This window comes from Haliaeetus albicilla, chromosome 5 (genome assembly GCF_947461875.1).
Source record: "Haliaeetus albicilla chromosome 5, bHalAlb1.1, whole genome shotgun sequence".
NCBI classification, from domain to species: Eukaryota; Metazoa; Chordata; class Aves; order Accipitriformes; family Accipitridae; genus Haliaeetus; species Haliaeetus albicilla.
In genome coordinates, this window is record NC_091487.1 from 12,064,496 (window position 1) to 12,076,350 (window position 11,855).

Genomic DNA, 11,855 nt, shown 5'->3' on the forward strand with positions numbered 1-11,855 from the left:
CCTTGCCTCCAGCTAGACAGTGTTTTTAACCCTTCCCTGTCAAGCTTGTCACCAGCCCTGAACTTGTAGCCTTTCACTTTAAAAAAGTTCCACAGGTTCTAGTCTCTTAATTCTATCCGCACAACAAAACCCCACCCATTACAGTTTTCTACAGGAATAGCAGGCAAAAATCATCAGCTCTGCAATAGTGATACTGTATTCAGCTGGGATTTTTTCAGAGGATCTCAACCTTGCAGCCTGGCAGGCAAATGCCTATAATGGCATTTTCTTTTAGAGAAAAAGAAGCCAGGAATAAACCTGTATTTCAATTGAAAAATCATGGTTTTGTACTACAATAAACATCCATCTAAACACTTTCAAATGCTTCCTGGCTTCACCCCATCTTTCTAATGCTGTTTGTCACATCTGCTAGTGCCAAGTGACAATTTGCTGCCAGGGCCACCTGCAAACACAAGTTCACAGACCTACACCCCAGTTTTGGAGAGGAAAACCCACAGCTCAAGTCACCACTATTGCACCCAGCAAACATAATCTTCCCCTTCATCCAACTGCAAATTCTGCTCTAAGTTTGACTAGAAAAAGCAGCTCACTGCACTGGCACCTTGATCTCTCAGAACTTTTAATACTGAATCTCAACAATGAAAGAAAACATTATCACCCTCTTGCCACTCTTGGTTTTCCAGAGTGGAAGGCTGTGAAGGGCAACAAAAAAAAAAACCCTCTCCCCAAAGCCCCTGCACTGACCCACATACCTACACCAAAACCCATTGCTCACCATGTCACACATTTCCCGATTTAGATAGACCGAGTTCCTCTTTGTTTCTGAAGGAATCTGGCACCTCTGCACTGGCCTTTGGGATCTACAGAACTCACTTCCACAGCTATACAGGTCAGCATCAGGGGCTCCTGTGCTCAAGTAAACAGATCATGCCCTCTTCACCTCCCTCCACCCCCCAAATCAGCCTGGAGCAGGATGCCAGTCTCCTGTGCTATGATGACACCACACAGCAGTGTGTAAAGCCACAGCCAGCTATTCAGTGGCAATGCATGTTAACTGCAGAGGTACTGGTTCCCTCAGCTCTGGTCAGAGCCCTGAAACCTGTACTTAATGGACCTGTTGAAAACATCAGAAAAAAACCCCAACTTCTGTAATGAATACCTGTGGAAGTTTTTGTTAAAAAAAAAGCCTGCACAGATCACAATCCGGTTGCCTTCTGTTTTAAGAAGCTGGCATCTGTACGCTGCAGATTACCCAACACCTGCTTCTTGCCCAGGGTTTCAAGTCTCCACTGTTGCAACAGCCTCTAAGCTAAGGTTATTTTTTTGCCTTAGTCAGACATTTTTGTCATTTTGTCTCAAACTTCGCACATCAGCTTTTGCCATTTTGTCTTCAACTTTACATGTTTCACCAAGTTATGTAAATACTTACTTGGAAAAGAAATAAGGGGAGTTCAAAGTCACAAATGAAGATTGACCAAAACCAAATCCTTTATTTCCACAACTGTATAAATGTGCTCCAAGTATGTGTCCAACACAAGTTAGAAAAACAAAACAGAACATGCCAGTTGCAAACTAGATCAGTTCACCGACGTGCTGACTCCTTGGTATTAGGCTTAGTTACACAAGACCAGTCACAGTAAAAAGATACATTTTAGAGTACAAAGAGTAGCAGGATGTTAAGCCATTTCAGCTTGTGCACATACAAGTCACACTTCTGGCAGAAAATGCAGAGAAGTTTGCATTATTATGCTGGAAGCTATGTTGCATCACTTTAAATGGCATCAATATCAATATCATCATCTTTATTGTTTGCAGGCTTCACAGTTTCAACTTTAGGTACACTGGCAGTTGTAGAGTACACCACCTGTGGAAACAAGACACTTACTTTTACTACAGCACCTACTGTCATTAAGCACTGGAGTAATTTTAACATCAGAAGCTGCAACACACCCGCCTGCTCAACAGCCCTCCTGTCTATTGCCATGACCCGCTTAACACGCTGCTCCGTTCTGAAATGCACTGCACACCATCTTCCCCTACAAGAATTAATGCTGCATAGGAAACCTGAGTTCAGGCATGCCAACACTACAACTATGCCGTAACATCTGTCTTTAGAAAGCAGGGGCATGCATGTGTATCTGTATGAAGTAGGATCTCATACCCAGGAACAAGAGTAGGTACTACTGGGATGAGAATAAACAAACAAAAAGCCCACGTGCAAAAAAAAAAAATCCCAGCCACAGTCAGCTGGAGCATAGCTAAAGGATTTTACCTAGGCCTACACCATGAGGAAAACGGTCATTTGTTCTTTAACCAGCTTTTCTAACATACACCCACTAACTCTTCTAGAAGATGAGGCTTTACACACAATACCTCCTGTCAATCTTCCACTACATGAACTACTCTACTGTGCAAGAGACTGTGCTATTCCACAATGATAGTCCTTGGCTATTAACATGCACCTGTACCATTACAAAAAGGATCTCAGGTAGACAAGTGACTATGTGTAGCAAAAACACTCTGACACAGCATTAGACATGAGGTGTCCCTCCACCTCCCAACATGCGCAGTAATACATGAAGTAAGCTAAGCTATTTTATAGTGCAGCAAGACAAAGACTTCAGCATGCAGGAACACCACAACCTTGGAGTTGTTTACAGGAACCGAGCCCTTCCTACCTCTATGTTTTCATCTTCATCCTCTTCTTCATTACCGGAAGATTCTTCTTCAGCTTCCTTTAGCCATTTAATAAATGGTTCTGCTTTGACACGGATTTCTTTGGCAAGCTCCTTTGATACATATTTCTTTGAGGCCTGAAAGACAGAAGTAACCAGACTTTGTTTGAACACTAGAGCAGTTTACATTAGATCATACCCAAACACAGCAAAAGCCTAACTTCAAACTCTCACCTCACCTCGCTGCCTTGAACAGCCCATTTTTGAAAGGGAGGTTTCTCCCAGACAGTTAACTTCTCAGATTAGTTGTTCAAAGACATCTGCATGAGAAGCTACACCAGAATGGAGAAACCAGACACAGTATACTACATCCAGGTACTTAGCTTGTATAGTACATGAAATACTACCCCTTACCTTTTCTGCCCAGCCAAGGATGACTTCTTCTTCGAGAAGATCTGCATCATACATTTCCTTCAAAATATGTGGTATTTTAGAGATAAGCTGAGACTGATGCATGGCTACCACACACTCAAAGCCATGGAGAAGGTACCGTTGAGCTTTCTTATTGTTGTGGCAGAACTAAAATAATGATAAAAGTAAACACAAGTAAGTTAGCTTTTTTTTTTCCCCTCTCCAGAAAGGACTGCTGCTTCTCTTCTCAACAAAATGAGATAAGAAAATTTACAACAGCTCATACTATCGCTCCCAGCAGTTCTCCCTAGTTAAGGAGGAATTTAAAAAAACAAAACAAACTACAAAAAGCCTTCTTCCCCAAAGTACCAAGCAATCCAGAACTGAGTCAAAAGCAGTTGTTACAAAAAGCCAACCCAACAGTTGTTACATTGGATGCAAAAGAAGAGGCTGCTTACACGAAGGAAGTGACGCCTGTATTTCCTTATCTGTTCACGAATCTTTTCGTCAAAAAGGACTTCAGTGAGAACTAGTGGGCCCATAGCCTTTACATCCAGTCTCTCTGCTTCTGCTACAATGTCTTTGTCAGAAGTATCAATGACACCTTCTTCCTTCTTTTTCTACAAAGACAGTAACAGATAGAAACATTTTAGAGCTACCAAGGTCTGCGTCAATGCTCTATTGCACCCCTTCCTTCCCCACCACTGGTGGAACTACTTTGGTAGAAGCTTAAGCAGCTTGCACTTAAGACTCCTTACCAACATTTTATACAACTGCAGCAGACTACCAAGCAAACCACCAGAAAATATTCACCTTCACAAAGTCAAATAGTATGTTGACTCTCTCCTCCACCGTTCTTTCCAGGTCTTCACTAAGTGTGAGGTTCTTCGCGTGGTCACTAATTTCATCCATTCTACGCCTCTGGGCTTCTTCTGTTGTGTCTTCACCCCAATCATCATCATCCTCCTCCTCCTCAAAAACAAAACCAAAGCAACAGGTTCACACAATGTTACTACAAGCTTAGCAATAGGTGTCTTTTCCAAATACAGATTTGAGAGCGTTTTTAAACAGGCAATTTTGATCTTTCCCTAAAGAAAGGGTTATACTATTATTTGGAAGTCAAAGATGATGGAGAAAGGGTAGATGTAGGGAAGAAGTAACGTAAGCTAGACACGAGTTTGTAGCCATCTGCAGGGTGACTTGAAGAGCAGTTTTACCACTCCTATCTAATACGCTCATGAGATACTCCTTTTCAGGGACCTGGACTGTAAAGGGTATGCAGCTTTCACTCAGTAAGGAACACAAAACACTGCTACTGAAGAGTTGATAAAGCTGCCATAAAGGAGACCCAGGGATACTTCTATTCCAGCAATGAAGTTCTGGATACAATAAGAACTTTTGGTGCAATGCTGACTAGCAGGGAATACCAGTGATTTAAATTAGAGCAAGACACCACACACGCCCATCTCCCTGCTTTCCCTTCTACTTACCACAACCTGTGGAGGTGTAATCTCCTCTGGTGGTGGGGGTGGAAGTGTCTCATTGCTGGACACAGAACCATTCTCTTTGTCCTTGCCTTTTCTGTTCTTCTTCTCCTTTTCTTTCTTTCCTGTACCAGTGTCACCACTTTCTGCAAGTTAATTTTAATGTTTTATTCCATGAACTAGTGAAAGCTGAAGTCCCTGCACTACCTCACCTCTGCCAAATCCCCAAGTGAGTTGGGATGCTTTTATTAGTAGCAAGTTATGTATAGTACCCACCCCCAGATACACTCAGGGCAGATATACACCTGCTCGGCAAACCCCTGGTTCTGGTGCAAGTCTCATTTCTCATCAAGACATAAGGTTGTCCAAGTCTATATAACAGGTGACCTCACAACACAGAGACCCCTGGAATAGGTTAGACTTTTCTATTCTAGCAAGCTTAAATTGCAGCAGGCAACTAGATGCTTACTACAGAGTGTTGCTTGCACAGACCAAGTACATTACAGTTAGCATTTACTATACTGCTTTTACCTCCTACCCTTCTACTTCCCACTGACTTGAAGGCAAAACTGCAATGAGCTCCTGGCTGACTAGCTCCCCTCTTGAGTCTTGTCCTGCACAGGCAAATCCAACTCTTCAAATACTTCTACTTGGGAAGAATACAGGATAACAAGGGAAGAGACTGCTCATATTGAAAGTATGAACACAGCTGCTTCATCCTGACCCACAAACATACTCTGTGAGTGTGCTTGAGTCTTTTTACACTTTAATTATTTTCTGCTTCCATTAACCTCACTCACACTGAAGAAGCTCCCTTTACTCACTAGATAAGGAAACACACTTACCAGGTGGGTTTTTGAGAATAAACGTGCAGAGCTTATGGTTTGTGTCAAGCATGCCTCGATAGCCACAGGCTTTGCAAGAGTTACCTATAGTTTGTTTCTTAGGATTGACATGCTGTAAAACAGAACAACCTCCAGTTAACATACCACTTACAGAACAATTAAGTATTAAAGTCTAAACCTGATGTTTACATTATCATCCCCACAGGCTTAAGCCAGAGGTTTGAATACTTTATATCACCCCCACCACAGCAAGTCTGTAAGTAGCAATTTAGCTTACAATTCTGAACTGTTAAAATGTAAAGCTTTGCCCAAACAGGGGGTGTGTGTGTACTGGATTTTCTCTTCACAGATATTCAAGTTGGCTATTAAATTCACACCATCTCCATAAACATCTAACGAAGTGTTTCCATAGCGCTACCCCAATAGACTGAGCGCACTCACCAGATCAGTTTCAGGATTCTCACACTCAGGACAGAGAACAAATTTTTTAATGAATCCATCCAACATGTCTTGCAGCTTATTCGCCTCATGAGATCCATTGACAATGTAACGGTCATTCTTAACATCAAACTGGGTCTGTGCTCCCAGCTCACAACCAAAAAATTTGGTAGGATCTGTAAAGAAAGTATAATAATCACCACTGCTCTCATATCTTGTGATTTTTAACAGCAATTAAATATGCCATTGCTTCTTTCTGTTCACTATTTCATCCTGAGATAGTCACATTTCTTTCTTACAAACCTTGAAAAAACAGTGTTAATGCTTATTAGCTATGTAACACTACCACTTTGAACACAAAAGCACAAAAAAAAAAAGTGCTGTGTCACTCGACTACTTACACGTTGGAGGCCGATTAAGCGCCTTTGCAACGTCAACCATGTTGACTATAACTGTCTTTATTCCATTTCCTTTGCCCTCCACCTAAAAGAAAAAAAAGTTTTAAGATCAAGTGACTGCAACAGCCAAACCCAGTGTGCATTTTCCCCATTTCACTACATCTAAGTTCTGCTTTGCAGTGTGTCTTAGAAGAGCTAATGTGCACTTAGTCCAGACAGAAAGGAGCAAACATCCTCCTTGCCCTCTGACTGGCTAAACATTATCATTACCTCACACCTCTCTTCCTCCTCTATCAAGAGAGCAAGTGGTGTGAAACACTACCTACTTAGCACTAATGGTTAGTAAGTTACCTTGGCAATCAGACGGGGCATTTTGTAGCGATAGAACTGATCTGAAACACTGCGGTTGACGTTGACAGACATTTTGCCTTATTAGTAGCTTTATCAATAAGATGAAGAGATCTTTGATTGCAGTTTTTTGGTATCTTCTGTCTGGAGAAGACGGGATGACATAAACGACTGCAAGAGTTCTCGGTCTCTGACATGAAAAAATTTTCGCCACTGAGGCTGTAAGGTTCTTGCTTGTATGCTATGTTTCCCCAATACAGGTACCAGTGGCTGCGCAACAGCTCTGCAAGTGTTAATAAACAGAAAAGAAAGGAAGTTTATCTTAACGTGCGCCAATCAGGTTTTGCTACAGAGCTATATAAGGGACTATATTATAGAGTGAAAAGAAGAAAAAACCTCCAAACATTCTTTATGCTATGGCTTTCTTCAACTTGTGGAACTGAAACCAACAGCCTTGAATTGTATACTGCTAAGGAACTTTTCCTCAACTACACCACAGAGCCTTCCACCCTCTTTTTTCTTACTACCCAAAGCATTGAACAGCTTAAAGCTATTTTCTGTACAATTAACTCCTGAAGAGTGCTGCAATTAATAAGGAAGGGAAAGGAACACTGCTTGATTTATTACAGAGACCAATGGGTCTTGCACCAAGTGGGTCATGTGATACATTTCAGGCTGCAGGAAGCAGGAGAAAGATCTGGAAAACAGTTTCAAATTCCACATCATAGCATGAACCCATCACATAAACGGAAGCTGTCAGAATGTTGAGAAATATCAGTAAGATGAAGCAGCACCAATCTGTAGCCCAACATAATTTTTACATGGCTTACCAGTTTTTTTGGATCGGAGTAGAAAAGAGTTGAAAATTAGGTAATTCTCCCTCTCACTTATGGATTCTCATAGCAGCTTCTGTTGAGTTTTGACTTAACAATAAGCCTGATAAAGTCTGACATAAGTTGCTTCACTGTAGAAAGCCTAGCAATGCAGAGGTACAGAGCAGTGCAGCAGCTTTTCCAGTTGATTTTTTTCTTAGGGGAAGGGGGGAGGGGAAGGAAGGGGAAGGAGGATGAATCCTATTATTAAAGTTGCCTTAAGCAGTATTTACATATTTAAATTAGCATGTGTCTCTATAATCAGCTCTAAGAGTACTTAAGCCACAACTGGTTGACTACACAGGCAACCCTGACTACAGTATGGCTATTCTGACACGTCATCATGTTGTTATCATTAATGACAGAAGCGTTGACACATTAAAATAGCCTTCCTAGTATTTATGCATAAAAGCACGTCTATTGGTTCCACGTGGTCCGAGTCCCTCCGGTCAGGCTCACGATTTCTTCACACAAAAAGCGAGTAGATTTGTATGTGCCTTGTGTTCTACATTAGCCCAGATGCAGTTTTGCCCTTCCTCAGCAAAAAGTGCACCACGGACTCTGTTTCAAGCTCGAGCCTTCCTTCCCCACGGCATCTAAAAAAAGCCACCACGTGACCTGGCCACGTGCCTGCAGAAGCACTGAGGAAGCAGGTATCTCGGTGACTGAGCATGAGCTCTCAGGCAGAACATGCCGTTTGCCCTCCTTCCAGATTACAGCTTTTGTCTGCTGTAGACTAAAGCTCCCTCTCCTGGTCCCTAGGACACCTCATCCCAAGCACCACCCCCCCCCGCCGCCGCCCCCCCCCCCATGCTATGCACAGAGTAAAGAGCGGGAAGGCAGATAGACTCCCTGCTTCAAAGCACCGTTTCCCCGCCCCACTCAGCCTATGATGAGTCATAAATGCAGCAATTAAGCACTGAGTCAGCCCTGGAAGACATGGCGGGGGAATCACCTCCAGCCACGCGTGCGCTCTCCAACTGCGAGAGGGGGACGCTCCCCGGCTGCCCCCCGCCCCCGCTCCTTGTCCCCCGTCTCCCCCCGCGCCCCGGGGCTAACCCTTCAGGAGCAGGCGTGTCTCCCCCCCCCCGGGTTTGTAACTGCGCCACAGCTCCCCGCGCCCCCTCCCCGCCCACCCACAGCACGGGGAGGCGCGGCCCCAGCCGCCGCCATCTTGTCTCATCGCATGGCGGTAGTGGGGAATTGTAAGAAAAAAAAATGAAAAAACAAAAAAGACAAAAAAACCCACCCCAAAATCAGCAAACGGGTACAACTGAAGCTCTGGGGCTTTTAGGGTTTTTTTCGTCGTTTTCTCCTCCCTCTCCCATCAAGGTCCCGGACACTTCGATACACAAAACCTCTCCCACTATCCACCGTTTACCGACGACCCGACGCTCCAGCCCAGCCTGAGGCGCCCGCCCGCTCCCTCCACCTTCCCAGGACCCAAACCCTCCTCTCAATCCCGGCTGTCCCCACCCGCTCTAGCCCAGTGCCAATACTCACCGTTTTCGTCCAATAAAGACATAAACCCAACGCTGCTCGCCCCGGGCTGCGACGAAGCCGAGTGTGCGAGGAGAACAGGGCCGTGGGGGCGCTTATATCCGGACGGAGAGGGAGGCGGAGGCGGACGCCGCAGCCTCCGGGTCCCGGCGTCCTGGGGCGGGCGGTATCAGCAGGGACAGCAGTGCCGGACAATCTGCGGGCAAGACACAATCAGGGGCATCGTTAGTGGCGACACCTGTGAGGAGAGGGAGGAGGAGGAGGGGGGAAAAAAGGGAAGGGGGGAGGGAGAGGCGGCGGCTGGCGCGCAGCTCAGGCAGAAGGGGGCGGCTGATGGGACCCCGGCAATGGCTGCCCCGTACTCACCTCTAGAATGTTCTCGCTCTAACTGAACAACGCCAAAGCTGGGATCAATCAGCCAGCGGCGTGCCCCGCCCCCCCAGCCCCGCCATTGGCTCGCCGCTCGCCTTGGGACGAAGCTATTGGCTAAGGCCTCGCCGTCCCCCTCACCTACTGGCGGCGACCGCTATCAATCAAGGCACCCCTGGCTTCGCCTCCCTCCCCCTCTGCCCTCCCCCCGCCGGTGCCCCAAAGGACATCGCGTCTACATCGACCGAGTCTCGCGAGAGGGCGCGGGAGGCGGCGGGGGGAGGTGCGGGAGCTGGCGAGGGCTGAGTCAGTGCGGCAGGGCCCGGGGAGGGCGCCGGCGGCGGCGGGGGGCTCCGGGGCTTCGCGCTTCCCCCGGCCTCCCCTTCCTTCCTGCTGGGCTGTGCGGAGAGACCTCTCCCGTGCCCACCCGCGGCGGTCAGCGCCGCTTCGCGCCCCGCGGCAGGGAGGGGCCCCTCGGGCCCCTCGGCTTCCCCTCAGGGCTGCCAGCCCTCCCGGGAGGCGAGCGGCACGGCCCGGCCCAGCCCCCGCGGTCTAGCAGGGCGCCTCGCGTTTGGGGTCGGGCCCGCGTAGGCCGCGGGCGCCGGGGGCTTCGGGAAGGGGCCCGAGTCGCGCTCCCCGCCCTCGCTTTCCACAGGCAGGCAGGCGGCGCGGAGCGGGCCCGGGGGAGGCCGGCGGTGCCCCTCGCCCCGCCGCGCTCCCGCTCGCCGTGGCAGCCAGCCCACGCCCGGCCGGGGCTGGGGAGAGGCGTGTGGGGCTGCGCTTCTGATGGAAGCGAAGCCTGCAATGCAGTAGGAATGAAAGTCTGGGTGGGTTGCGACTTGTAATAGACCGGCAATGACTGAATGCTTGACATCACAGCAGCTGTATTACAAATAATTTAAAGCAATTAAGTTGCTGAATAAGTTGTGTTTTTCCTGTACAGCCTGCTTTCAGGGTGCAGGAAGGAGCCTGTTAAACTAAAGTGTCACAAACGTTCAGCTTCGGGCAGCTCTGGGTGCTTGGGCTACCTTACAAAGGATGGTACGATCACCATGTCTGTATACTCTATGTAAAGTGTTGCCAGCTCTCCTTAGCTGAATTGGGACCCTGGATGAAATACACGTTTGCATTTACATTCACTTAAAAAGCAGAAAACTTCGGTGCTTTCTTCCCTGTGCTTTATTCTTTCCCATCTTCCATATTCACTTTTCGAGCATCACAGTGAATTACTGTTTTGGACGTTTTAGGATGTGAATAATGTTCAAGTGGCAAAGAACTTTTTTTGACTTTTATCAATTGAGTGATGAACCAACTCTCTCACCCTATAAATACTCCCCAGCAGAACAATACTCCTCAGTTCCTGTCACTTGTGTCTTACTGAATAAAGTTGGAAGGCTCGATGGCTATGTGGGTGTATAGAGGAAAAGAGAGGAAATGAAGATAAAACCAGTAGTGACATTAAATAATGTCATATACTCTAAATCTCTTTCTGCCTGAAGTTAGTTTTGAAACATAGGTTTCTCGGCTGACTTTGATAACATGTTGATACAGAATCATTTAGGTTGGAAAGGACCTTTAAGAGCATCAAGCCCAACCGTTAAAGGAAACACCACTCCTGTTGAACCTTCAAGTACATCTTGAACATTTTTGGTGTGATATGCAAAAGAACTGCATTCAAATATGAAGGTGACTGATAAATGAGGTTTTCTTGGAAATCATAAAAGCTGGGCTATCATTATGAACAGTTCCAGTGACACACAATAATAAAAATCTTGTTCCCTCAGCTGGAGCAACCAGAGATAAATATGCACATCTCAGTGCTTTCTAACAAGATCCTCCTACATGATGGCTGCTGCCCTAGTTATACGTATCTCTTTTCAGCCTGTAGAATAGCAAGTCCTTGTAGCCAGGACACAATCCTATAAAACAACATGTGAGTCTGTCTTGGACTTCACTATCTGCATTTGAAAAAGTTAAAAATTCCTCAGGATATGTTAAATGTCTCCTTGGTAAATACACAGCAACACTTTTTAAAACATGAGAAAGAGGGTTTGGGCAAAATAAGGAAGTATCTCCAAAATATGTGAGGCTTGGCAGTTACCATGAAGGGAAAAAAATCATAAAAATGTGGGAGGCAAGAAAAGCACAGCAGGAACTCCTTTGCTGTGAAAATATGCAGCGTGTATAACTTGCTAAGTGCCTCCTGTCTATGGCTTTAGTTCCATGCTACAACACCTATGAGGTTAATAAATTACGAGTGTTAAAGCAGACTGCTGCCAACAGCACTTTATTGAGCAGCAAAAGGGAAATGAGACCCTGGATTTGGTGCTATTTGACATATTGAATAATGACATAATGAATAACAGTTATGATTAGTAGCATAAAGAAGGATTTCTTTTTTTATTTTACAGTCTATAAATTGACATCATTAAGTTAAAGAGTTAAGTTACCTTTTAAGATAGTGTTCCTTCTGCAAAAAGCAGGTCCCATCCAGATGAAGGCATGTGATAATCTC

At 45.8% G+C, this 11,855-nt stretch overlaps 1 protein-coding gene and 1 non-coding gene across 6 annotated transcripts; both read right to left on the reverse strand.

The window, feature by feature from the left end:
- Positions 1 to 1,464: 1,464 nt before the first annotated feature.
- On the reverse strand, positions 1,465 to 9,454 carry EIF5 (eukaryotic translation initiation factor 5). Of its 5 annotated transcripts, XM_069783388.1 has the most exons (13): positions 9,338 to 9,454; positions 8,975 to 9,167; positions 7,430 to 7,627; positions 6,603 to 6,882; positions 6,255 to 6,336; positions 5,857 to 6,029; positions 5,416 to 5,527; positions 4,577 to 4,716; positions 3,900 to 4,058; positions 3,545 to 3,706; positions 3,090 to 3,254; positions 2,679 to 2,813; positions 1,465 to 1,864 (listed from the first exon to the last, which is right to left on the reverse strand). In XM_069783388.1, the coding sequence occupies exons 4-13, from the start codon at positions 6,672 to 6,674 to the stop codon at positions 1,772 to 1,774; spliced, it is 1,293 nt and encodes a 430-aa protein (XP_069639489.1). In that variant the 5' UTR covers positions 6,675 to 6,882; positions 7,430 to 7,627; positions 8,975 to 9,167; positions 9,338 to 9,454; the 3' UTR covers positions 1,465 to 1,771. The 5 variants fall into 5 exon arrangements, with proteins under 5 accessions (XP_069639489.1, XP_069639487.1, XP_069639488.1 ...); XM_069783386.1 differs by lacking the exon at positions 7,430 to 7,627 and having other exon boundaries at positions 9,338 to 9,453; XM_069783387.1 differs by lacking the exon at positions 9,338 to 9,454 and having other exon boundaries at positions 8,975 to 9,316.
- Positions 4,931 to 5,054, reverse strand: LOC138685556 (small nucleolar RNA SNORA28). The gene has a single exon (XR_011324856.1). It is a non-coding gene; the product is annotated as a small nucleolar RNA SNORA28 (small nucleolar RNA).
- Positions 9,455 to 11,855: the final 2,401 nt, after the last annotated feature.